At 35.9% G+C, this 26,521-nt stretch overlaps 2 protein-coding genes across 2 annotated transcripts in view; one reads left to right on the top strand and one right to left on the bottom strand.

The window, feature by feature from the left end:
- Nucleotides 1-1,945, top strand: part of COMP (cartilage oligomeric matrix protein) — a 54,408-nt gene extending 52,463 nt beyond the window's left edge. Inside the window, exons 17-19 of the mRNA XM_072405050.1 lie at nucleotides 414-586; nucleotides 877-1,016; nucleotides 1,573-1,945. Coding sequence (XP_072261151.1) covers nucleotides 414-586; nucleotides 877-1,016; nucleotides 1,573-1,619 — 360 coding nt within the window. The 3' untranslated portion in view covers nucleotides 1,620-1,945. The remainder of the gene's footprint in view (nucleotides 1-413; nucleotides 587-876; nucleotides 1,017-1,572) is intronic.
- Nucleotides 1,946-11,173: 9,228 nt separating this feature from the next.
- CRTC1 (CREB regulated transcription coactivator 1) overlaps nucleotides 11,174-26,521 on the bottom strand; it is a 79,703-nt gene continuing 64,355 nt past the window's right edge. Inside the window, exon 14 of the mRNA XM_072405049.1 lies at nucleotides 11,174-26,412. Coding sequence (XP_072261150.1) covers nucleotides 26,201-26,412 — 212 coding nt within the window. The 3' untranslated portion in view covers nucleotides 11,174-26,200. The remainder of the gene's footprint in view (nucleotides 26,413-26,521) is intronic.

Here is a 26,521-nt window from a genome sequence, read left to right as displayed (position 1 = left end):
CAAAGTCCTGCTAAAAACGCTTGTAAAAGCCTCTAGTGTATTTGATGGGAGCTTTCATTGACGTTTTTAAGTGTTTATAAACTTAGAAAAACGCAAGAAAACACCCCCATTACAATCAATAGGGGCATTTACCCGCGTTTACCCTGCGTTTTAATTTTCAAACCATTGCAAGGAGTGTTATCTATAATGCTCAAAATCGTGCCTCAAGGAAACGCCCTAGTGTAGAATAGCTCATTGGAATGCATGGGAATTTCAAACATGGGCTTTTAAAGCCTCAGGTTGAAAACGTCCATGTAGATTTAGCCTAACAGTCTAGCTGATTCAACCCATTCACTGTTGCTTTATTTCAGTGCCCAGTCACTAATCTATTAGTGATATTTTAAAACAAGTTACAAGTTTACTGTTTTCAACAGGCTGTGAAGTCTACTACAGGGCCGGGAGAACAACTTAGAAATTCCTTGTGGCACACAGGAGACTCAGCTAACCAAGTCAGACTACTATGGAAAGATCCCCGAAATGTGGGCTGGAAAGACAAGACTTCATACCGCTGGTTCTTACAACACAGACCTTCAGTAGGATATATTAGGTAAGTGAAAAATAGAGTTAGAACATCATAATTTTACATATAAAATTTATTTGCATTTATGTACTAAAAGGTCTATGCATAATTTGACATTCCCCATGACTGAAGTTGATTTTACCTAGGTGAATAATTTTTCCGTGAAATTTTTTTTTCAAACTACTAAAACTTGTCAAATTAAGCTTTTCAGTAATGCAAAAAAGTGAAACATTAATTTACATAGTACAACGTAGCTAAAGTGTCCTTTCTTGATTAGATTTCTCCTGTCAATGTTCATGTGAGCTATTGTTTTGTAGGGTCAAGTTTTTTGAAGGGCCCGAGCTGGTAGCAGATTCTGGGGTCATAATTGACACTACAATGAGAGGAGGACGTCTTGGAGTTTTCTGTTTCTCTCAGGAGAACATCATTTGGTCTAACCTAAGATATCGATGCAATGGTAAGTTTGGTATTTTTGGATGGGTATTATGCAGTGCTCCATAAAAGCAAGGTTTTTAATGGCAAAATATTGGATAAGAAAGAAAAAGGGTTTACACACCAAGAGCTTAGTATTCACATACAGAACAAATCTCTCTTTACTTCATGCCTAAAGCTACGTACACACGTCAGATTTTTATCGCCCGATAATCGGCATCGGCCAATTATCGGGCGAAAATCTGCCGTGTGTACAGTCGGTGTCGTCCATCGTCCGGACGACCGACCTGCCGGATCCACGGACGATGGACGACAGCCGATCCTAATGAAAGGGAAGGGGAGAGCGCGCAGCAGGGTGCCGCTCCGTCGCTCTCCCCCTCCCCTCTCCATAGAGCATGAACGGTGCTGTATGTACAGCACCGTTCATGCATCGTGCACTCCCTTGTCGTTGGAAAGGATCGTGAAGGATCCTTTCCAACGACAAAAATTGCAAGTGTGTACGCAGCTTAACTGTCTCATGTCCTATTTTTGTTTTGTTTTCTTGTAGTTAATGAAGACTAAAATCATTGTTTTCCTTGCAGATACTATACCGGATGACTATGAGACTTTTAAAGAGCAGCGGAGATAAGCCTGAAGTTAAAAGCACTTAAATGTCTTTGAATGTTAGTGTGGGTACCCAGAACATTTTTCATCTAGATTTCTATACCCTCACTTGTCTCATGTATCCCAAAAAAATGTAACACTGATATTTTCTGCAAATATATTTTCTATGCCACTGCTACTGTAAATTCTACATATGAGAAAGACATTACAATTGTATTTGTAATTTTTCCCAAGTAATAAAGGATATAGTAAAGAAATAAAAATAAGCCTCTGCTAGGATGATTTAACATTTCACTCTCACATCGATTTTAATAAAGTTTTTTTTTTCTATTTTCAACTCGCATAGGAAAACGCTAAGCTACTGCAATGTGAAATAATCTAGCAAGCTGGCCACGTACAAATATATTTCTTATAGGGTCCACACACAGAGGGGTTTTCCATGATGTGGTATAAAATATAGGTTTCGGTGGTCTTGGAGAAAGTGGATTGTCTTCCACCAAAGCATACCTTTTCATGTAGAGTACCTATCGCTGTCTCCAGTTGCTCTGGGCCAATTTTTGTGTGTGCAGATATATATGGGCACAGTCTGTATTATCATTTTGTTCATGATAATCTTGGCAAATGAATGTATTGTAATTATCAATAACCTTTAATATAGGATTGTCTGTGTATATTTGAAGACATTTTTTTATATCTATAGTTTCTTAAAGAATGGCTGTTCTTTTACTTTAAAGAACAGCTATCCTTTGACTACTTCTAGTACTTAAAAGCCAGAGATGCATCTAAAGATAGCGTAGTGGTATTTACATTGCCTAAATACAGTTAATGTTTCAATTGTTGGTAGTAATGGCTGAATTTATCTCTGCCAATGTTTTATCTGAATTGACCCCAATGTTCCGGTTGATTTAGTGGCCAAATTTGAATTCAATTGTCAAAAGTCAATAGGAAAAATATTGGTTTATATTCGGGTCTCTGGAGTAATTAAAGAAAGGCTAAATGCAACAAAAAAGTATGGGAAGAGCCTCACATGTGTGTAGAACACTGTTTATTATTAAAAGGGGGGGGGGACATTTTACATGGCTTCATGTGCAACATGTGACACTAATCCTTCAATTTTTACAGCTAAGTAGAACCATAGAAATTTTGGTTTCTTGAATCCAGCTGGTTGCCTTCAACAGTCACAGTGTACACCTTGGTGTATCCAGCTGGCAGCCAATGACAATCTTTTCAACAAGATTTGCTGAGCTGTACATGGTGCCTGGCTTCATCCACTGGATGGATTTGTTAAGACATTTGCTACACCTCTCATTGGCAGTATAGCGTACAGTCCAGCCAATCCAGCCTGCAGCTGACGACATGTCATGTACAGCTCCTCTAAAACAAAAAAAACTGTAAGCTTTGAATGCGATCACTGAACATTATTCAGCTTTATTCACATCAGGCTGAATGACCAATGTGTCGGTCAAATTTTACACAGATCCAAAGACAAATCATGAGTGTGTGATGATTACATTTCCACACATGAGCTTTTAACTTTACACTTGTATGTTACAGGTAGTTTAATCTCTGCTGCTTCATTCATATAAAGTCATATATTAGATTTTACAAGGAGTCAGTAAAGACATTAGGTGTATGCCGAGGGATGTGTAAAAACCAAGGTTACCCAAAAACTTTGTTATTTTTGGACAGTATTACTTTTGTCATGAATATACCTACATGTCATGAATATACCTTAGTAAAATGAATTGATGGTCAGGCTATGAACAATCAAGCTTTACTTTTTTCTTACGCAGTAAAAAGCATTAAAACAACCTTTCACTCAACTCCACAGCTGAAGGCATTGTGGAGCATTTATGCCTTAATACTGTAAAGTTTGTTCTCCAGGAACTTTAGCTTAACCTAATATCTCTTTCCTAGTGGTAACTTGCAGCCTTCCAGTATAATTATAGATTACACAGGTTAGGTTAGTGTATGCTGTTATGGATCTTCAGCATAGAATGAAAGTTTTGTAAGTAGTGTTATTCAAAACAGAAAATGTAAGTCTGTAAAACTGTGTTTGTAAAAAAAATGTGGTGTGGACTGTGCCTCAGCCCTCATGTACTAATACTTTAACAATACAGATATACATTAAAATAGAAACCCTGAAGATAATTCCATACATTAGTTTTCAGTTTTGCCAAACCCAATTTTCAATTTTAGGGAAAAAATAGGGAATCTGTTATGGATATCTGTTTCCGATAAAAAAACATATATTAAATAATTGGTCAATTCAATGTATATATTTAAGTGTACTGGTGGCCCCTACATCCTACATTGACATAGAATCTGGTGGGAGGAAACATAGTGCAGCTGGGAAACAAGGATTGGAAAACAATTTTACTAAAAAGGTACAGTTACATCTTCATCTTTTCAAACTAGCTTTGCTGGTTTATTTTGTGCCCTTACTGACAGGGTCACTTTAACACATATCTGCTGCTGTCCCTAACAAGTGTTGACATATGGGCCTTTGGTGTTGGAATGGCTGTTACTTAACCCTTTCTTTGCTGCATCTTTTGCATCATCCTTGGGATGCTGTATAAACCTGTGTTTTTCCTACATTGTTTGCTGGAATATTTTGCTGCGGTGGTACATATTTAAATGCATGCCATACTGTATTGAAGTAACTGTCATTAGTGAAATTGTTATTTCACTAATTATATCAGAAATATTAATATATTTAAAGTCTTTATACTGGAAATGTATTATCATTCATCACACCCAAGTACTAATGTGTTGCAGTTCAAAATCCTTTCTATGTGGCTTGCTGTTTCCATGAAGATTAGACAAATCACATGCTGCTTCTCACCCCCGTGTTCTCACCTAGACAACAAGAATTATTTAGCACATGTGGGATTGTGAACAGAAAGGACAGCTTAGATACTGTGTTTAAGATTGAAAACAGCAGCAAATTAAAGTCAAATGAAAAATGTTTAATTTTTGTAATCATTTAAATGTTTTGTTTCATAGTTTGAGCATATGTGACTTAAATATATATCATATAGGAAAATGTATAAATGTGCTAGAAATGATAAAGATCATATATATACTTGGATGTATTAAAGAATCAAGATGCAGGATATTCAAGATCAGGATGTTCAAATATTTGCAGGGAAAGTTTGTTTAATACCTTCTGTTCTATAACCAGCCCTGTGTGTTGCCCTACTTCTTGCCTTTAGATACTAGCAGACAATCTAATAGAGAATTGCTGGTATATCGTAAAATACAGAGGTCCAAATACAGATGTACATTGCTTTCATTGTTCATACCATTCACTCTGCACAGTTCCTTAGGGTTCCCCTCCCATACAAAAAATATTTACTATGATTTCAGTGCATACTGTAAGCTTCTCACAGTGTATATTAGAAGCTGCAAGAGGTCAGATCCTGCATCAATTTCTGGCTGGGGGAAATCCAGCATCATCTAGTCCTTTATATTCCAGCATTACTGTCCCTGACCTTCCCCTTTCCGTTTTGATTTACATAAAGCATAATCTGCTTTACAGAAGGCAATCTGCAGGCCTGCCTAGGAAAATCTACATCGTCCAATGTACATCCATCAGTTAAATACAGAGGTCCAAATGCAGATGTACATTGTTTTCATTGTTCATACCATTCACTCTGCACTGTTCCTTAGGGTTCCCCTCCCATAAAAAAATATTTACTATGATTTCAGTTTACTATGATTTTTAATGACTTTTGTTATCTGCTTAACTTTTGGAAAAAGCCAATCCAGGGTTTAGGGCTCAAATAAGGGATACTAAGGCAGGGCTCTGCTTTCAGGAAGCGTTCTCCTCCAATTTGCTGTGATCTGCTGATCATGATAAAAACAGGAAAGTTTTTAGGTTTATGAGGAGAGCAGAAAGGAACCCATAAAGACAAAATATAAGCAGATTGAAATTCAGCTTTAATATTTGCATTTTTTATAGACTGCCTATAAAGTTTGCAACCCTGCAAGGTGGCTGTATACCAGATCCAATTTCTAAGAAGTCTTTGGCCAGTGCAATAAAGGTGGTTTACTTTTTTTTCTAAATGCCAACATATCATAGTCAAAAATGATGTTATGCAATGTCACAGATCTGAAAGATATGGATAAGCAGAAAAGGTCATCAGAAAGAGCAGAAATTGAGGATGATGTGTGATCACAGAATCAGCACAAAGCATGATTTAAATGCTCAAAAAGACAGAATCTAAAGAAGAGACAAAAACATGTAGAGCCATTTCACTCTTAAGCCCACACAGACTCCCCCTCACACGTCCTACCCTTTCTATTTCTCTGCAAGACAAAGAATATGACAGCACAGTGTTTACTGATTAGGGGTATGTAAGGTAAATCCCTGTAAAGTTAGATAGAGAGAGGGAGCGGGAGATAGAGAGAGAGAGAGAGAGAGAGAGAGAGAGAGAGTTATTCTTTAACCTGTAGAGTGGTGGAAATAAAAGCAGTCAGTATTATACTAAAGATATTTTTGTATTGTTATTTTGTGCATCATCTCCATTACCATTTTCAGATTGATGTTGGTAAAAAAGATATAATGGACTCTCCTTACATTGAAGCAGTACTGGTGGGCACACATCCTACTTCTTGATTGAACCATGCTACCTGGGTAATTTTGTAATGGTCAAGCCTTGAGATGGAGGCTGCTGGAGAGGAACCCATATGCAATGGTGTCACAATAGCTCTGTACACATGGACAGATTTTTACTTCTGATCTGATATGATAAAATGACATCTGAAAAGTGTATCTTCCACAATGGGCAAAAGGTGTACAGGATTATGGACATCAAACAGCAAGACTGCCAAAGAAAAGACTGCATTATCGATACTTTATGTATATGAAAATATCACCCAGGAGTTTGATTTAGTTCTATTTGCCTTGCAGCAAATATTGCAGTCAAATCTATGTTACTGTCACCTGACATATCTGCTGTGTAATTACTGGCAACATGAACACCAACTGAGCCTGACATCTTGTCAAAACGTTGCCATAGCATGTTATTTTGCATAGCAATACCTAATTTAATTATTCACGGATTACTATATAATAGCTGATATATTATGTGAGCAAGGATTGGCACAAATAACATGAAGTACCTGTATTTTCAGCATCATGCAGTTATATTTTTTTAAACTGAACCCCAGCATTATCTTTCCAATTATCCTTGCAGTGAGTCATCTTTTTTTCATGGAAGGGAAACAGCCCTTTTCTTTGCCTAGTTTACCTTTCACATAAGAAGCATTACAAACTGCCACAGGTATTTTGTGCCATTAAAATTTCCTGTCTGATGGAAGAATTATCAACCCGTTCTGCTACCCATGGTTTTCTTTTTTCAGCTAACTAATCCAATGTACGGGCATGGCCTAGGGAAGGCAGGCATGCAGGAAAGTATTCCAGTATGAAATGTATCCGTATTGATAGGAATCAATATTTCTTTTTTGTATATCAATGTCCGCTAGTACTGCCTCACATGTCCATAGTTATGGGTTATACATTGGGCAGTGAATAGCTTGGATAGATTTAGCTTTGTTTAAATAAAGAATAATATTACAGTACTTCTCGTTAATTAAATAATGCCCTGTTATTTTAAATAGTCAAAATTTCATTTTTTAATAGACAAAAGTTTACTACACCTTGCAGCACTTACAACTCAAATCATGTCTTTATCACATCAAGAAAGGAAAGATTTCAGCTGTGGGCTTGGTAAGAAAAGGGCAAAAGCAAGTTTTTCAGATACAGTGGTGCTGACAGTTGAGAATACCCCTGTCATAGTCCAAAGGCCTACCCTTTTCTTCTAAGGCTACGTACAAGTTAAATTTTTGTCATTGGAAAGAATCTTTCACAATCCTTTTCAACAGCAAAAAGACTGAAAGATGCATGAACAAGTGATGTACATACAGCACTGTACTGCTTATTGGAGAGGGGAAGGGGGAGAATGACGGAGCGCCACTCCGCTGCGCTCTCTCTCCTTTACACTCTAAAGATGTAGGTCCCTGTTTTTTTTGTTTTTTTTTATTTACCTTCTCATTTGATACACTGCTTCTGTTGTTAAGACCAGAATTTTACATTTAATACTGTGTGTAATACTATTGCTGTATTCTTTGATTTCTGTAAACACAAAAAACAATGATAAAAGTTTATATTCATATTAAGAAAAAGCTAACAAACTTAGAGTTTAGCATTATTATATCGTTTAGCTCCTTTACCTTTCCACTGCCATTACAATGAAATCTGTATCAAGCAAACCTGTAATAGCTACCTCCCCCCCCCAAACACACACTATATTAAAGTCCAAGTGCAGGCCTGATTTCTTTTTAAATGTTCCTCAGAACATGTGGGAAAATGTCTTGTGCTGCAAAACATACCTCCATTGCAGATATATGTAACACCCTGTAAAGATAATGAGTGCAGGAAATCATCATATGGCATAGTGCAGAAGTGGGGATAACACCATCATGGCAACACTATGGATCAAGTACTGCTAAGTTTAGAGAAGAAACATAAGAGCAGAGAACTGGATTCATATGGCCAGTGTAAAATGGGAGAATATTAGCTTGTACAGATCTGCCTCTGAATTGAGCTATCCCACTCACCTCCCAGCAGCTGGCACCTTAATGAACATCTGCAGAGTTGGTACTGAAACATTCATTGGATTAAAAATGCTGTTATTTTTCATTAAAATTATATTTCCCCTAAACGAGCATATCCTATGGGGCACACAGATATGGACAACTGTTTTTAATGTGCTACTACCGCAGCGTCCCTATACCATACCTTCTGGGAATGCCCAATGGTAAAGCGTTTCTGGTACCATGTAGGTAATTATATTCGGAGTAATTTACTGATTTATATACCCATGATGCCTAAATGAGCGATTATTGGGATACTTGATTGTGCAGGGGTGACTTTACAAAGGGAGCTAGCACTACATAGAGATTAGCACTACTTTTATCAGCAGTGGCTACAAAGACAATCCTGCATTGCTGGCTTGATTCTATCCCCCCTCCCTCACAATGGGTCTTTTTCTGACCAAATTGCAGAAATTGTTAAAAATGGAATGGACGAAGGTGGCATTGCATGGAGAAACCAAGACCCAACTATTTGGAGAACACGTCTTGGGCAAAACTGTAAAATTGTTTTCACCATACTACTTGGTACCTGGGTAGGGTCTTGGATAATGATCCTGCAATTGATGTGGATTGAGACTCTAATCCTTGTTATGTATGACAAGCAATGATGTATGTGCTGTTGGTATACCCTCTCTAAGACTCCGCTAAATATGTTGTTTTTGTAACCAACTAATGTAAAACTTGTACCTGCAAAGGTGATATGATGTGTGTTAATATATTGTTACTCATAAGTGTGTTTTAATTTAACACTGTAAATGTATATACTGTTTCCACTGTTTGATCTCAATAACATTCTTTAAAAAAATGCAGTTTTTCAGTCATAACAAAAACAAAATGCAAATTATAAAATGAAGAAAGTTTAGCTCCACAAAGTATGTTACATGTCCAGATACCTGTATAAGACCTTGTCTCTCAGGTAGTTCCTTCTTGGAGAACCGTTGGACCCAGCCAGCCACATGTTCTCTTCGGCAAACAAACAGCTGTAGCTCTTTAGGTCTCCAGCCTGGCATTCCCTAAACTAACAGACCCCTACAACTTGCTCCAGCTGAGGTAAATCAGCAGGCAATTCTGGGAGTAACAAAAAGTGCTCCACAGGATTCCCAGTGAAACCAGCTGCAAAGTATGTTTAAAAAAAAAACAGGTAGGCAGGTAGGTTTATCTACCCAAAATAACATGCTGGCAAATTCTTATTTTGTTGTGGTGCTACATACATCCCATCAAACACCAATCTGGAATTGTTCACCATTCTATTGCCCTTCTGTTAAACTTAATAGCACATGCCAGTACAGAGAACAAAGGGTTGGTCTCTCTACAAGCCCTTCTATCTTAGCACAGTCACTCTCTTCATTCCTGGCTGCGTGGTCACTTTAGGCCATGGCTTACACTGGCTATGCAGAAATCCAGCCTTAATTGCCTGTTTCTGGCATTAGTACTTTAAGTCCTTGACCCAAACCAATAGTCAGAAAAATATCATAATTTACCAGTCTGTAAATAATCTAAAGAAAAATTCTCAGATTATTCTTTGTAGAACTTTATGTAGAAGTGTTAAATTATTGGAGGTAATGTGCCACTCGTTACAATCCCAAAGCTTGCAGATACAATAGGTCATCCTAAGTGTAGCAGAAACATTTTTGTAACTTTGAAACTCTGAAGCCCAATACACATGGGCAGATATCGGTCTCTGGCAATAATGTTGTGTGATTGTTTCCAGGGACAGGAATGTGACTGCTCTGCGATGTCGGGGGACCGCTGTGCATGTTAGATTTTAGCCCCAGACGAGCATGACTATTTGTTTTGGTCAACAGTCATTGTCATATGTTTGTAGCTTTCACAAATTTCACGGTTTGAAAACCTATTGTATTACAATAGGTGGAGAGACAGTTATAGTATCAAATAAAACAATGTAAATCACTGGAACATTCAGAATATGTTTGAAGTCTTAAAATGCAAAGTTAATTTTATATTTGCAAAATTAGGAGGGGCACACCTAATATTAAAATCAGACTTACCTTGCTTTGGGATATTCCTAGATAGGAAAGGTCCCCTGGAACCTGACTTGCCATATCAGGAAGAGGGTAAAAAGTGTGTGGATCCATTCTTTATAGCAAAACTAGACCCATGACTGCCTTCAAGAAGTGGAGCTACTCCCTGCCCCCACCCCCTTCACCTAAGCCCTGCTATTGCAGGTGGCAATTGCTTACTAACTGAGTGAATGAATTCACACAACACAGAGGTATTTTAATTTTTGGAATTTTTATTGAAGCACAATATTTCACCTATCGCTCTGAAGAACATCCACTGTACATCAATAAAGTCTCTGCTGGGAAACATCTGACTGCATTTATCCAGAGTTATTTATTCACTGAATGCTAATAATGAATATATTTATATATTTTGCTAAATTTCCAATTCCATCATTAATATGTTTAAACATCACTAAAGGGGAGAGATAATTTGATATACTGAATATGTGGAAGAATTGCAAGCCTTAATGGGTTTCCTGTTGAGTTATATATAACATACTTGGTAAGCTTATGAATTTCATGGTAGATACATTTACATAAACCCTACTTAAGCAAACAGGACAGAAATCTTTGCTTTGATACTCTTCTACCTATTTCCTGAAATTAATATAGGTAACACAAGTCCCTTTGTCAACATCCCCATATATGGAGAGTTGTGTACAGAAATAAAAATATTAATACTCTCAGCTTCAGGATAATTAGTTGGATGCAGCATCTATTTTCAATGGCAGTAAGTGATTTTCTGTCAGGCAAAGTTTTGGTGAATGTCAGATTCACTACATTATAAATAGGCCCCTTTGAGTGAAATGGAAAAGAAGATGTACAACAAATCTGATGTAATCCAAATAGTTAAATTGATAAAAAGGTCAAAACAAAATTAAAGCAATATAAGACATTATATTAAAATCACATATTTTAATTATAATTCATAGTAATATAGATCTTGCATAATGAATTTAGGACAGTGGTAAGAAGTCAAAAGCATAGGCACAATTACTGATAGTTTTATATTTACACTACATATATACACTATATAAAAAAGCCAGACTACATTAGGATTAAGGGGAGAACAGTGAAAACAGGAACAAAATGCCCAATTTTATCTAGCCACATAAATAATGAAAAAAAATAAAAAAAATACAATATATATATATTTATATATTTCATAAATGTTACAAACTTGAAAACAATAAAAACAATAGGCCCATTGCTTGTAAGAGGTTTATATGGATATGTTACAAATCAAATAATAATTGTAAAGGCTCACACTATATTTAGTATTCCAAATGAAACATTTGTAATGAAACCATTTGTAATGCCTTGTATAAGCATAGTCCAAAACCAATATTTTACCATCATATTGGGAAGGAGAGCTAAAGTCAGCAAGCGTCTAAAAGTACTTTGCTTTGCAACTGAAGCAAACATACCATCATAGCCCTCGGGCTGAAGGTGGGTACTTTAGCCAAAGAGTTTCACAGTGATTTTTTTTATGTGGTTGGTACAATTAATTAACTGCATGGCTACTGCTTTTTTTTTTTTATTTGGCTATTTTTTTTCTAGGATTCATGTGTACATGATGACGGTGCCAGGTCTCAATAAAGTACAAATGTTCTTCCTCTTTAAATTGCAAAGCACTTTACTGAAGTTTGGCTAATACAGTTTTCCTGTATGTTTTCCTTTAGTTAATATGTGACTTCCTTTCATGATAATACAGCAGTTACCAGTAACCTTCCAGTTTATCTTCTAAGACCATATGTTTCCTGTTAGATGTTTCAATTCTTTGGCATATTTTGATCAGCATGACTTGACAAGGTGCACCGCTTTATCAAAGTCTTTTCTTTCTTCTCTGACAGCTCGAGGGCATGCAGGTATTTTTCACCATGTCTAAGGTACCTCTTACAAATTTCTGGACTTTCATCAGTTTGATCTTGTGCAAAGTAGACTTCTAATTAGGTACAGTCTATTGCTAAGATTTGCTCTCTTTTTTACTTTTTTCCGCTGTATCTATCTGCAGCAATGTTTTGTACTTTGACTGTAGTTGGTCCCATAACCTGTTGGGACAAGCTACTACAGATATGACTCTTACCTGTCAAGATGGTACTAGCAAAATGTCTAAACCCTGCTTGTTTGATTGAAACCCAAAAGATAGCAACAAGAAATAACCTTGTGGATATAGAGTTTAATGTAATGTAAATTCAAACCAAGAAGAGGTGGCAGACTGGCTATGGGTACCATCAATTGGAGAAGAAAATTCTGAAACTGAGGCAGAAACAGAAAAAAAGGAGAACTTTGTCTAGAAGCAGCTTGCAAAGAACTGTGGGGAGTAGTCATCCCATGCAGCAACAAAAAATATTGCACAAGCCACTGCTATCCCCATGGCCCATCCACAGAGCCCTGCAGTGTGGACCTTTTAAAATGTACAATATCTGCTGCCATCAGTACTGTTGTGGTATGCAGCATCTGTCTGCAACATATCAGTCCTGGCAAAAGCACTAAAAGGTAAACAATTTTTGGTTTTGTGCTTTGCTTTAACTTTTGGTTTACAGGCATATACTATCTATATATCTATATATAATATATATACTAAAATTTCATAAAACTTGTCTCATTACTTTTATTATATATTTGTTTTAAAAATAAACATTTAATGCAGGGCGCTTTGCTCTGCACTAAGGATAAACTCCACATGGGTAAATTCTACGAGAATATGGCTGTGTGTGTTCTCTCAAGGCCTCAAGCCACCCCAACCCCTTTAATATGGGTGACCCCCAGATGACCACTCACCCAGGAAAATAAGTACAGCCTAACCTATTGGTGGAAAGGGTTAAATATTAGAAATATTGGAGAACACGTCTTGAAAACCATCATTTTTTTATTCCATTATCCACAACAAACGACCAAAAAAAGTAAAAACACAGCAACTAACCTCCTCTAAATGGCATAATATTTGGTGCAATGTAATTAATGCTAGGAATTCATATTTCTTTTCTTGCTGCAGAAATAATTGTCAGATTCCAATGCAGAATCTGGTATTTACCAGTTTCAGCAGCAGATTCTGCAGAAAGTAAACCAACCAGGCCATTTTTATTGTATTGGAAAAGTCTGTAATTTCGCAGCAGGTAGAAGATATGTTTAAAACACTAATAAATTAGGTGAAGTAGAATTTACTTCTGGGGACACAAACCTTTTTTTTTTTTTTTTTTATTTCTCATGGATTGCAAGTTCTATCATTTATCAAAGTATCTAAAGATGAACTACAGCCTTGCCTAGTTTGATGATCACCTTGATTTCTATGCACACAGTCCGCTTCTTACAAATAACAAACAGATAATCCGTTACAGCCCACATGGTGGACATCAAGCATCATCAAGTTTAGGTATGCACACCTCTAGTACTCAAGGTCCAGGAACTAACCAGGATTTTTAAATGGAATCATATTCTGACGCTACTGAGTTTACTTCAGTCTGTCAAGGTCTGGATTTGGAGAGCCCTGATCTAGCCCTTTTCTCCTTGACCTAATGCCTTACTCCTCCCTCTCTTGACCACGGAGGTTTGGCATCACATATGGGCAATACCTAGACAGTAACCTGTAATGATTTCAGAAAAATATGTACCCCAAATTACCAGCCTCTTACGCAGCCACAACTGCCTCCTGCATTGCAAAGAAAAAGCACAGGAACAAAATGATGATGCCACTGGGTCTCAAATAGGGAAATGAAAATATAAAGGTTTTATCTAAAAATAATATTAGCATTTTGCTGAGGAGGGAGAAAGAAATTTCAACTGCAGGTTTTAACCCTATCCTGGATCTAGTAAGGGATCATATCCACTCCTGTACTAATTCCTTTGAGTGGGGGAATGTATTTTGGCCCCTATAGATAACAAAAAGCACAACCACTTGGGTGATAGTAGATGGTGCATAAGCCTATTGCCTCACTTTTATTCCGGCCACCTAGGTGATCTGGTTAGTAAATTAAGGGATAGCTTTTTCAATATTTTTTTAAAGGCTGTTGTCTTTACAAATGTTAAAAGAAGATGACATTAGGTCCCCTTTAATATTCAAACCAGACTCCTCTCCAGAACCTGGGTGCCAGAAAATAGGGACCAGATGAAATTAGTAGGACATGTGTCTCTTGGTACACAGGTATTAGTTAAACCAGAGTTTCAAGTCCTTCCCGATTACACTAAAAAAAGTGTTTTTGTTACTATGTCCCCAAATATTAAGATAATCTGCTACTTCCTATCTCTTCCTATACATTTCTGCAATAGGAAGGACAGGAATGAAAAAACTTTACAGATGCTGTTTTTCTTAACTGGTAAAATATTTTAAATTCTAGTGCTTCAAAGACCTTGCAGTAAGTCAGGAAGCTTTCCTGGTACAAATACTCTGAATGAGTACATATAAAACACGAGCCAAGCAAATATAACTTGGGGTCTAAACAAAAAACCCAGAGTGCAAGGATGTACTAGCAACCATTGCAGAGCATGACAAAAACATATTTAAGAAATCGATTTTACCCTATATTTCTTACAGTGGTACTAGCATCAGATATATTTGATATTTATATTTGATGTATGCAGTGTAAGTAAAATGAAAGCAACACATGCATTTATTATCTCTTATAAAAATCACTCTGCACCCGCTGACAATGTATTGTATTTATCTGCTTTTTATCACCCTGAAAGATGGAGTTGCCTTTGTCTGTGTGTTATCCAGGGTCAGCAATATTTCTGTACTGAAATACTTTCTCAGAGATGTCATAATATGTAAATTAAGCTGCAGAGTTTGAGCGACCCATTTTCAATACAGTGCCAACTACATATTATTTGCATACAAAAGCCTACATTGTTGCAACTCATTAGACCATTAGTGTGTTGAGTGAAACTAGCCATATCTTGGTTATACTTATACTATTTACCAATCAAGTTGGTTTTATGCCGAAGCCCTTTTCTGCCAAATTTGGACTTGCTTAGAGAGTAGACAACTAGAAAAGAGTGGGCTTTTTTTGCGGCAAGGAGGACATTAGTGATTTATAAAATCCTTTGTAACTTTTATTATACAAAAACCATAAAATCAGAATAAAACAGCATTCAGATGATGACACACTGTACTAATCACTAAAGGTTCTACAAACTTGTGTAAGGGTCATATGTCAGAAACCTGAGTCTTAACCCGACGCGTTTCGCCCAGATTGGCTTCCTCAGGGGATATTAGAGACCCTGAAAAATAGACAGAGGGTTTGGACGACTGCTGCGGGCTCGCCCTAAACTAGCAATTTGATCTTCTCTCTGGTGATCCCTTCATATAAATGACACCAGGGGACTGCTGTACACATGCTAGATTTTAAATACTAACATGTATCTAAAAAATTTCAGCCCAGTGCACAGAATACACCAATTCACACAATCTAATGGTCAACACACAGTGTACAGGGCTTACAAATAAAAGTAACATGCAACCTGGACAAAAAGGCAGACATAATGCAGAGGTCAGAGGTATGTAAAGTACATGTGCAAGGGTCAGAAGTAAACAATCCCCCTTCCCATTATATATTTAAGCAACTTCACAGCACAGCAGTATTGCCTGGGACATTTCAACAACACATACCTACAAATAGATATACCTCCCCTCCACACATATACTATGTACATTACACACACACCGGCCGGCCACACCAGCCTCTCTTTGCCGCTTCTTCTAGGCTCATTTAGATCTCAGTCAGCAAAGACCCACACTTCAGATACAGCAGCAGCTTTTTGTCTCTCATTCATTGCTTTCTTTGCTAAGGTGGCCTGACATAAGACCTAATCCTTACCTTGCTCTGTGACAGGGTGACAACACATGAAAAACAGAGCTTTGCCAACTAACAAAAAACTGCCTAAAAAGTACCTTCATTGCAGATTATCAGGTATTATTTTAATAAAAATATTAAAGTTACTTTAACATGGTAATGCTTACATGAGATTATTGTAATTGTGTATTTACTTTAGTGCTATAAAGACTTCATATTAACATAAATATTTAAAAAAATAGGCATTAAAAAATTATTTAAGGTAAAGTCCTTGCTTAAACACTTAACTGTACAGAACATGATCTAGCATAAATTTTGTTTTATAACCGACAGAAAAAGAAAGACAAAAAAAAAAGACATCATTCACAGCTCTACAAGGCTCATTTAGCAGGTATAACTTGGAAAAGGCATTTGGAAGACATATCTATAGCCCAGTGTTTCTCAGCCAGGGTTCCTTCAGAGGTTGCTAGTGGTTCCTTGAGCAATTTGTGACTTTTAGGTCAGCTTATCTCATACCAATGAATTTTTTGGTCTATGTATAAGGGTGACATCTTTCCCACTGCCCAAAAATGTAGGCAACATTTTTCCCATTCACCAAAACCCTAATATACTGTGAGATGTGGACATAATATTTATAGCAGGGGTTCCCCGAAGACCTAAAAATTATTTCAAAGGGTCCAATTAAAAAAATTTGGAGAAACACAACTTTAGCCTTTCATCATTTGTCGTTTATGTAGGTTCTGCCCACAATACTGCCATTCCCCGAATAATCCTGTCTGCAGGCACTTTATGGTCTTGTTAGTCAGATGGGGTATATAGCCAGGCAGAGAGAGACAGGATACATTTTGTACCTATACAATAATTTAAGCAGTGCTGGCAAGGTAATAGCAAAGCTGCCTGATTTCAACTAGCTGTTAAACTGTCACATGTCTGTTAAACTGTCCCCCACATTGAATGCCAACCAGGATGCCTGGTGCCTGGAAACTAAAACAGCGATTATAAAAGCAACAATTAATGAAACTATGCCTTTACAATAAGGCAAACTTGCTGCTGGAAGATCCAGTTACCAAATGATTTGGCTAGATATTAATATTTAGAAGAAAACCTACACTAAAAAATAAGCAGGCCAGCTGAAATGTCTTTTTTGCTGCTTACCCACCTCTTAGATTGTAAGCTCTTTTGAGCATGGTCCTCTTTTCTTGTGTCAATGTCTGTCATTTGCCATTATTTAATGTACTGCGCTGGATAATTTGTTGGTGCTATTTAAATATTGTTTATTATTATTAATATTAATAATAATAATAACAATGGACCATTCACTAAAGGATTATGTAGGCTGCTTTTTCTGACATGGGTCTAAAATATCTGGTTGATGTTCTGAACCTCTTCCTTTTATACTTTCTAAGTTACTGACCAAAAATGAGCATGCAGTTTAGGTGTTTAGTTGTAAGACTGTTTCAGGTCTGTGACAAATCAAACGAAAGATCAGCTTTACATCCACCTAATCAGAACTCTTTAGAATGACTATTGCAATGGCAACTAACAACTCTCAGTCGTAGGCCCGCTTTTAAAAAGTAAGCATGCCTAAATGTCATAATGATCCACAACAATTCAGTATTGACGTCACTGATTTAAAACATATACATTGCATGCTTTGATACTTGCTGTATGTTTGCTAGGGGTCAATAAAGTCAGTACAGCTTTTCTTTAACACATCATGCAAGAAAGAACTGATTTAGTTTGATTCTAAATGATTTTGTCTTACCTAGCATTAGTTACCAAAAACATGACATAGTAAAGGCCGACAAAATCACTGTGAAACTAAAAAAAAACAAAACAAAACAAAAAACAAATTAAAGTTCCCTTTTGGAATTTTTATTTTTAATCTGTGAAGCCTACAAATTAGGCAAACAACACTACAATAAAACAAATACCCCTTTCATTGCCCCATAAAAATAAAAAACAAAAAAACACAAATGAAGAAGACACAATATAGTGTTTGTTTTGCAAGATATAAATTTCACACAATGATTTTTTTTTTTAAAAAGGTAAAAATAATTTATAATACACAGATATTTGTGTTGCTGTGCCAGCATAGAAAATGCACATGCATCCATGCCTAGCCTATGCGGTATAAATAATATTGAACTAAAAATACATAATACAACACTAGCACTTTTTTTCTTAAACAAACATGTAAAACATTAACTCTCTCATAGCAACCTCACAGTGACAGGCTCATTGTCATAGGAAAATAATATTTTCATTCACACATCAACATTCCATATTTAGAATATTTATTCAGACCTTTTGATTTTTTTTTCCCATACAGTTGGATATTTTGTACCATGCTGGTTTGAGTGGATTTCCTTTTTTGTAGTGTCCTAAATAATATATATATATATATATATATATATATATATATATATATATATATATATATATATATATATATAAGAGAGAGAGAGAGAGAGAGAGAGAGAGAGAGAGAGAGAGAGAGATTTTTGTTTTTACAGTTTTGCAAGGTTTTATATTAGGACATATCATGTGTTTTAAAGGAACGCAAATTGCATACCATTGCTCTGCAGATTCCATAAAATAAAAATTTACAAGTTGTAGATGCATTAAAGAAAGTTGTACCATTATTCCTGGCACGAATCCAATAATAAAAAGAAAAAAGTGAATTACATATCAAAGTTGTGACTGTACAATTTTTCCCAATGATTTTTTTTTTTCAGATGCTAGTAATGGGAGAAAGGATTGTGTTGGCATGCATTTGCAGCAGATATTAACAGAGACCCTTTTTCCTTCTCTGGTGCCTATGCATGTCCACTTCATGCATGCAACATACAACAGTTCGATAAATATGCAGGATGCACATTTCTTAGTAAAGCAGCTTCCTCCTCTACTAATTCATGCTTATACATAGTTATCATTTGCATTTTGTATCAAATCACAGTTTTATATTCAGGTATACCACAGCTATGAGATTAACATGTGTAAATTCAAAAAAGTAGGCAATATTATTCAACAGTCTTCATTTTAACCCATACAGCCCAATAACCCACTTTACATACAAAAAAAAAATGAAATGAAATGCAAAATACATAAGCAGCATATGCCGGACAATTCTCATTTGAAAAAGTTTTGTAGAAAATATACCTAAAACCATATGTAGAATAACAGTTAACAGTGACAGCTCTAAAATTATTTTTACAGAAACCAATTGCAAAATGGTTTTACACAATCTATTACTAGTAACCTTGGCCTGATAACACAAAAGGCATCACAAAAGCACATGGAGGCACCTCAGGCAAGTGTGGTGAAAATACCGAACTTTAACGCATTAAAAGCCTGGAAGAAGATGGGCTTGTGATTAAGAGTCTAATTTTTTTTGGAAATTTACCCAAAGTTTTTACAAACTGGTTTTAGCCCTCAACATGTTCTGGTATGTACATTTAGCCTAACAGATAAACAAGTGTACAGAATATTATTGTGTAGACGACAGTGTCAAGTTTTTGCAGCATACAACTAATGCCCTGGGTTTTGGTGGGAGAAGGGGACAATCTCTCTGATGGGTTCCAAGAGAAATGGAAGACCCCACTAAAATGTAATACTCACCCTACAGCAATGGCATGGTTAACATCTCTGCATCATTTCTTTTTAAAACTCTAGCAAGTAGCATTTTAACAAACAACTGCCATGCATTTATTGAACCTGCAAAATACTTTTTTTTCTTTTAATACAGGAGGTACACTCTCTATGTGGATAACACTTGGGGAAAAAACAATGCATTTTGAAAAAGCGTGAGACAGCCCTGTTAGAGTACCATAGGTCAATTGTACTGCTTTCCCTTCTACATTTTTACATATTTTACATTTCACAAAGTGCCTTTTGTTTTTAGCAAAGGGCCGATTTAGGCGCAAAGGGATCATTTAGGCACACTTAAAGTGTAGCTGTACATTAGAACAAAAAAAAAGCAACTCATATACCACAGTCCAGGTAACTGTGTGACTTGTCTGGAAGGATGAGCAAAATTTGTTGAAGTCCTCTTGAAGTAGCATTAAAACAGCTCCAGGGAAATAAAAACAGCATTTAAACAACCATTTGTTTCTATTTTAAAATAATGCTGGTGTGTAAAATTAGAAAACTTAATTGTAAGTCTCAGTCTAGCATTAGTGCATTATACAGTACTGTAAAGAGTGATGGCCTTACCAATATGGAACCGCTACTTTCTATTCTGCTTAAATGCAGTGGAAAATGGGGAGATACAAAACTCATAGTAAACTGAATGACATTTCTTTTGCAGGTAAGGCAGTTTACATGCACTTCAACTGTGTATTCAGTAAATTGCCTAGAGTACAGTTTTTAAACGTTAGACATATATAGATACACACTCAACTAATGTTTAAAGCATGTTTATTTATAGATTTATCTGGCTGATTTGCAGTAAAGCCAGTACCAAAACTTTTCTTCACAAAGATTTTTTCTTTGTCTAATAGCTGTCTAAAAGACAAAAAAATATGCTTTCCAGGCATAGAGCTTCACCTTCATATGAAAAACTTTTTCCCCGATTCAAGTAGAAAAGTTCTTACTAAACATAAGAAAAATGTCAATAAAAAAAACCCCAAAAAACTGAACAAAACCAAACAGATTCTCACTGATTGCGTGCAATCCCACAAGTATCATTAAACTATGAATTTCTAAAGATGACCACCCCTTCCTCAACCTGTTTTAGAGAGAAATGTTTGGCCTCCAAAAAACTTTAAAGTCTGTTAAAAGATGCTTCCAATATCAGAATTACAGCTGTGCCCTGGCTTTTAAAGCCCACAACTACTTTGTACTGAGTCCTTAACATAATTAAAACAGATTTCCTGATCATCCTGAAAATAGCTTGGCACACAGGTAGAAAGAATAGTATGAAATATATATTAGACCTTTGCAAATGCAGCATGGACACAAGAGGCATGGAAGTAAATTATTAATACACCAGCCTCTAAAGAGTTTATATACAAGCAATATTTCTATTACCCTGGAATAACACATGCTCTATGAAAAGAACACAATATCCAGAAAGCAGTTTTAAACTTCACAGGATGACAAGGTGTAAAGGGAAAGGAGAAGAAACCTCTTTCATGTTTATTTTGCTTATGGGACACTTTTAGGCACTCTTATGTTAACACTTGCAAATACAGATAAATGAGAATTTTGCATCATTGTTAACTATTTTAAGGGGATGATTTATCTTCTTATGTCAACAAGAAAAACATGCCCTTTTTTGATATGTAGTTCAAATGCATATTTTTTTCTTCTAACATATATAGAAATACAATTCTACTATATGTACAAAAGGTGACATTGCCAAATGCACCTAATGTTTAATTTATATTAATTATTGACCGAGAGGTATATACACATTGGCCTGCAAAATTTTTGAGATTGGTAACCAGAATATTAACAGCCTTGAAGCCAAGTGATTGTATTTTTTGGGGTAGCCATCTGTACAGTAAACTCTCTATGCTCATTATGAGCTCTATTAGCATTTGACTTTTTATAGCTGTTTGATATAAATACTTTCCTAGTATAGGGTGGGAAATGGTTAGAACTTCTGACAGGTAATGGAGTCATGGAATGTGGTTCCATGGGTTAGAGCTAACAGCTTTTTGAGTATCAGAAGAATAGAGGTTACTAGGAAAAGACTGTAAAATCAGCAATAAAGATCTCACAGTAGTTTCATTAGTTTCCCACTCTTTTCTCTTTTTTGTTGCTTTCCATCCATGTTTAAGAGAATTGGAATTAATCTCGTTCTGACTCCAGTTACCAGATTAAAGTGAAGGGAAATCTCCCATTTAAGCACAGACAGGAACAGACCCTTAAAAAGTATCTAACCCCTTTTTAAGCCAAAGGAAAAGCAATAGCTGACTAATGTGGGTCAACTGTGAGCAAGTCACCTACAGGAGAAAAATTGTAAGCTACTATTTATATCTGGGCAAGGGACTAAAATTACAGAGTGAGTGTAAATGGTCACCATGACAGTCAGCCACTTCGTTTTTATGGAAGGAAACTTTAGATATGGAGACTTCTTTAATTACATGTTTACAGCCCAAGCCTAAATGTCTGTTAAAAAGAAAACCTTGGTATATTAGAAAAAAAACTTTGGGGTTAACCTTAGATCTATAATAATGCACCACAAATTTAAACAACATTTTTGTGCGATTCTTTTCTTAAAAATAAAAGCAAGACATTGAGAATAGTAAATGATATTGAGTTTGGTGGGGCTGCTCTATTTTGCTTCCACATCCCCTCCACCATTCTATGCCTCTGTGCATTGCCTAGGCATATTTCCTGTCTGGTGACATCTATCCTCCCACAAGACCCACTTAACATGAAAGATACACCCCTGGACTACATATATTGTCAGTCCTTTCTACTGTGTTATTCTTTTGTCCTATGTGATACAAACTATTTCCAAAGAACTAGTTTTATCTGGATGAAAGAGTGTGTGCTTTTCCTGGTGGACACTGAAGGAACTCTTCTAATGCTGTCTGTATGTATTTCTCTGGGTGTGAATGCAGTGGTCTACATTATGTTGAAATAACTTATTTTATGTTCATTATCATTCTAGGTGATAATGTGTATATTCCACTTAAGCACAGTTAGAGGGTATGGAAAGTTAGCTAAGACTACTGTATAGAGTGTGATTCAGACTGCAAACATTTTCAATACACAACATCAGGTTTACAGCCATCTACTATTCAGAATTAAGCCAAGCTGTGCACTAGGATAGGAGGGATAGGATGAAGAGGAGGGAAAAAAAGTATAGTTTTTAATATTTCCAGTTTCAAGTTGGAAAACCTTTAACAAATGTATTTAAGAGTTGCTGCATAATGGAGATAAAAATAAATTTGTGTGCAAAGTGTACTACTGTAATATTCATGCTCCTATAGATTCTGCTGGACAAATAAAACAAAACTATCAGGACTCTAACAAAGCATATATTAGTTTGTTTTAAAATATATTAGTATGTGTATAAAACTTATATTACTTTTGTCTAAAATAAATGCCTCGGCCCAGAGAAAAAGAGCCTGGCTGTATTTTATGCCTTTTTGATATAACACCACATGCAACATTAAAAATGAGCACTATTGGCAACAAGCCCAGGGATTGCATAGTTTCAAACAAAAAGAAGGTTAAACAATCCCTATACATCGAAAGGAGAGTTCATGCTATGTTATTCTGAAGCATTACAATCTAAGACGGTTTTTTAAATGTTCTAGCATAGTGCTGGTGTTGGTTAATAAGCAGATGTTTAGCTCACATTAAGGCAGGACATGACATACATGGTTTTAATGGTAAAACAAACAATTTTAAAGTAAAGAACAGCACTTTATCTTGCAGTTACCTGCTCACTGCTGACATTAGGAAGAGATAAGTTTAGCAACAGCTATAAATGTATTTTTAATAAATCAGAAAACTTCTTGAATGTCAAGAATCAAGTTGACATCTGGTCAGGAGTTACTGACATGGTTTCAACTACATCCCATCACATTACAATCTGATAATACAAACACTGTACAAGTTATTTGGATTTGCCAACCGTTTTGTAAGAAAACAGCTGACCTAAATAATCCCTTGTTTATATTTAAACTCCTTTCTTCCAAGCTGTTGGTATACCTAAGGACAACTGGACTGTGATGTGTGCCACCAGATTTGGACATGTGTTGATTCATCAGAAAAAATCAAAAATCTGTATGAATGTTGTAGAAGTAACTGTTCCATTAGATAAAGTGGATTATGGATAAGCCAGTGTGAGCTACAGGAGATGGTACATGTAAGCCTATAATATACCCAAAGTTTACCAAAAGGTGTCTTCACTAGACTGCCAATTAGCACATTAACAATCCTTTTTAGAGCCTTTTAACAAGATCATCAACAGGCAAGACATTTTTACATGTTTACATCCAAAATGGTCATAATTACTCATCAAGGCTCAGATTTATTTTTTTTTTATTAAAAATATCAAACTGTATGTTTATAGCAAAAGCATGAACCAACTTTAGAACAGTGGGAACACTTATAATTTTGGCGTTGGTGCTAGTAAACAAAGTACTTATATTTCTTGCACCAATTAAATTAATAACCAAGAGTGCTTACATTTTCCGGCTCACTAGAAAGCACTCGGTCTGTACACAAACATTCCTGTGATGTGACTGGATTACCTATTTACAAAATATACAGTCATACACATTGCATTTGCATACAAATATGGGGAATGAAATAGCTGCAGCAATGCTACACACTGAAATTGAAAACAACATTTCTGAATTTGTTAAGCCAATATTTGGTCTGTGAATGTTCACGTGCCATGTTCCCAGGTATCTTTGTGGTTTATGCCCAGGAAACTAATTCCACTTTAGGTTCCATCTTATATAAAGGCTTATATAAACTTGGACTATTAATTTCTGTTCAGGATCCACTGGGGTAAGAAAATGGAGTGTACTTTCACAGAAACAATTTCTTGCTGAATTAGAAGTTTTTAAGTTTTGTTTATGACAAACACTCTTTAAGATATTTCCAATACCATCAGACCAACCAGTCCAAGCAGTGGACTAAAATGTGATGCAAGGACCCTTGTCATTTTTTACTTGAGCTGCAAACATAAAACTAGGTGTTAGATACTTCCAAATTTGTGATAAGGTGTTTACATTAGCAGTAGCATTTTTGTTGAAAAGCAACCCGAAGAACATGAATTCATGAACATGAATTTATATTTAAATGCACACAATCCATACACTAGGATTTCAAGCTGTTTTACTAAACTGGTAGTTGCCTCCATCCTGTATATGAGTATAGAAGCTTGTGATGGTTTCTTTTCCCCTTTTATGGCAGTCAATTTAATTATACAAAAATACATTAACATTTTTCCAAAACCTGGTAACATGGAAGTTTGTTTGCAAAAGATTTGCTATGTGTCGTGTTTATGTTTAGAAAGCCAGCTAACAATGAGAAAGGTATCCTTTTTAAAAAAATTTTTTTATCATTAGATTACCAAATGCTTACTTAATGCAGATGAGAAATAAAGTTACAATTAAACATGCAGAGGCAAGCTCTGTTGGCTTTATTAGCAAAGAAGGGAATAAAAGCGTACTACACTGCTGTATAGACTTTGCAACATCTAGAAGCAAGACTGACACAGCCATGAATGTATAAATTTGATATCCTAGATTATTTTTGCCATATTTTATTGGGAGAATAGTCTATCAAGATGATGCGCACACACACTGTCTAGAGTGAATGACTTGGCTAACAAAACTCTTTACTGCACATTCCCTTTTAAGTGACAGTGATAACTAATTTTCCAGTTTGCATAAAGATCTAAAAATCTTGGATGCTTTTGTGATATCACACTCTGTATGTTTAAAAGAATTAAATATAATAGAAAAATAAATAAATAGCAGTAATTAAAAGATTGCAACAGGTCTTTTGGGAGTATTACAGCTAACATCCAAGAAGTGTGACAAAAAATATAATTCTTAAATCTGGAGTAAGAAAAAAAAATAAATTTTTCAAGCACACTGTAGATGGCAAATTTCGGTCACTATACCACCTTTACATTTTGGATTAGCCTTTGTGAATTTAGAGGACTGCCTGGGGGACTGATGGCAATTTTTTTTTTTTTTTTACTGAATAGTGAATAGACCCACCAGATTAGTAACAAAAATACAATTAACCCAGGAATCATCATGCCTCTTTATGGTTCAGTCTTAAAGCATGTATGTTTTTTTAAGGCCTGGGAACTTCCTGTAACGGTGACCATTATTTTCTTTCTGTCTCAGTCAAAATCATCCTAATGTCAAATTATAGTGGACAATTCTGAAAAAGAAATGGTTTGTGATAAAATTAGTAAATTCTTTTGTAGTCCTTCATCCAGCTGCAATGAGTGAATTACAAGGTCTAAACATGGTGCACAACGATGTATTTGTAGCATTGCAAGCTTGGGACAAGAATTTACTCATTGCACATCACAGAGCGATATCTCTCAGCAGTTGCCTTCGACATGGCTGGCCTGCTGAATTTTTATGCTCAGCTGGGGAAACGGGCATCATATTTTTTGAATGTGGTAATATAGTCTACAGTCGGTCCATTCTGAAGGTGTCTTCTGTGGCAGGGTCAGCCAAGACCATGTCTGGATCATTCAGCATGTGCAGTCCATCCAATGTCAAAGGATCAATTTTCAGTTCATCCAAAGGAAACTGCGAATCAGAATCAAAGCTCACATCTCCTACACCAGCTAGTGAACTGGTAAGTTCTTTTGATAAACTTGGGGGGGACTCCCCTGTAACTGTAACACAAAAGAAAGCAATGCATATTTTCATAAAAATCATATTTTAAATGTCACATATTATGTAAATGTCAAATAGAAGACTTTTACACTTGGAGAGCAAGCCACA

This window comes from Pyxicephalus adspersus, chromosome 3 (genome assembly GCF_032062135.1).
Source record: "Pyxicephalus adspersus chromosome 3, UCB_Pads_2.0, whole genome shotgun sequence".
Taxonomy (NCBI): domain Eukaryota; kingdom Metazoa; phylum Chordata; class Amphibia; order Anura; family Pyxicephalidae; genus Pyxicephalus; species Pyxicephalus adspersus.
The sequence above is the reverse complement of the archived record's forward strand: the minus strand, read 5'-3'. Positions and strand labels throughout refer to the sequence as shown.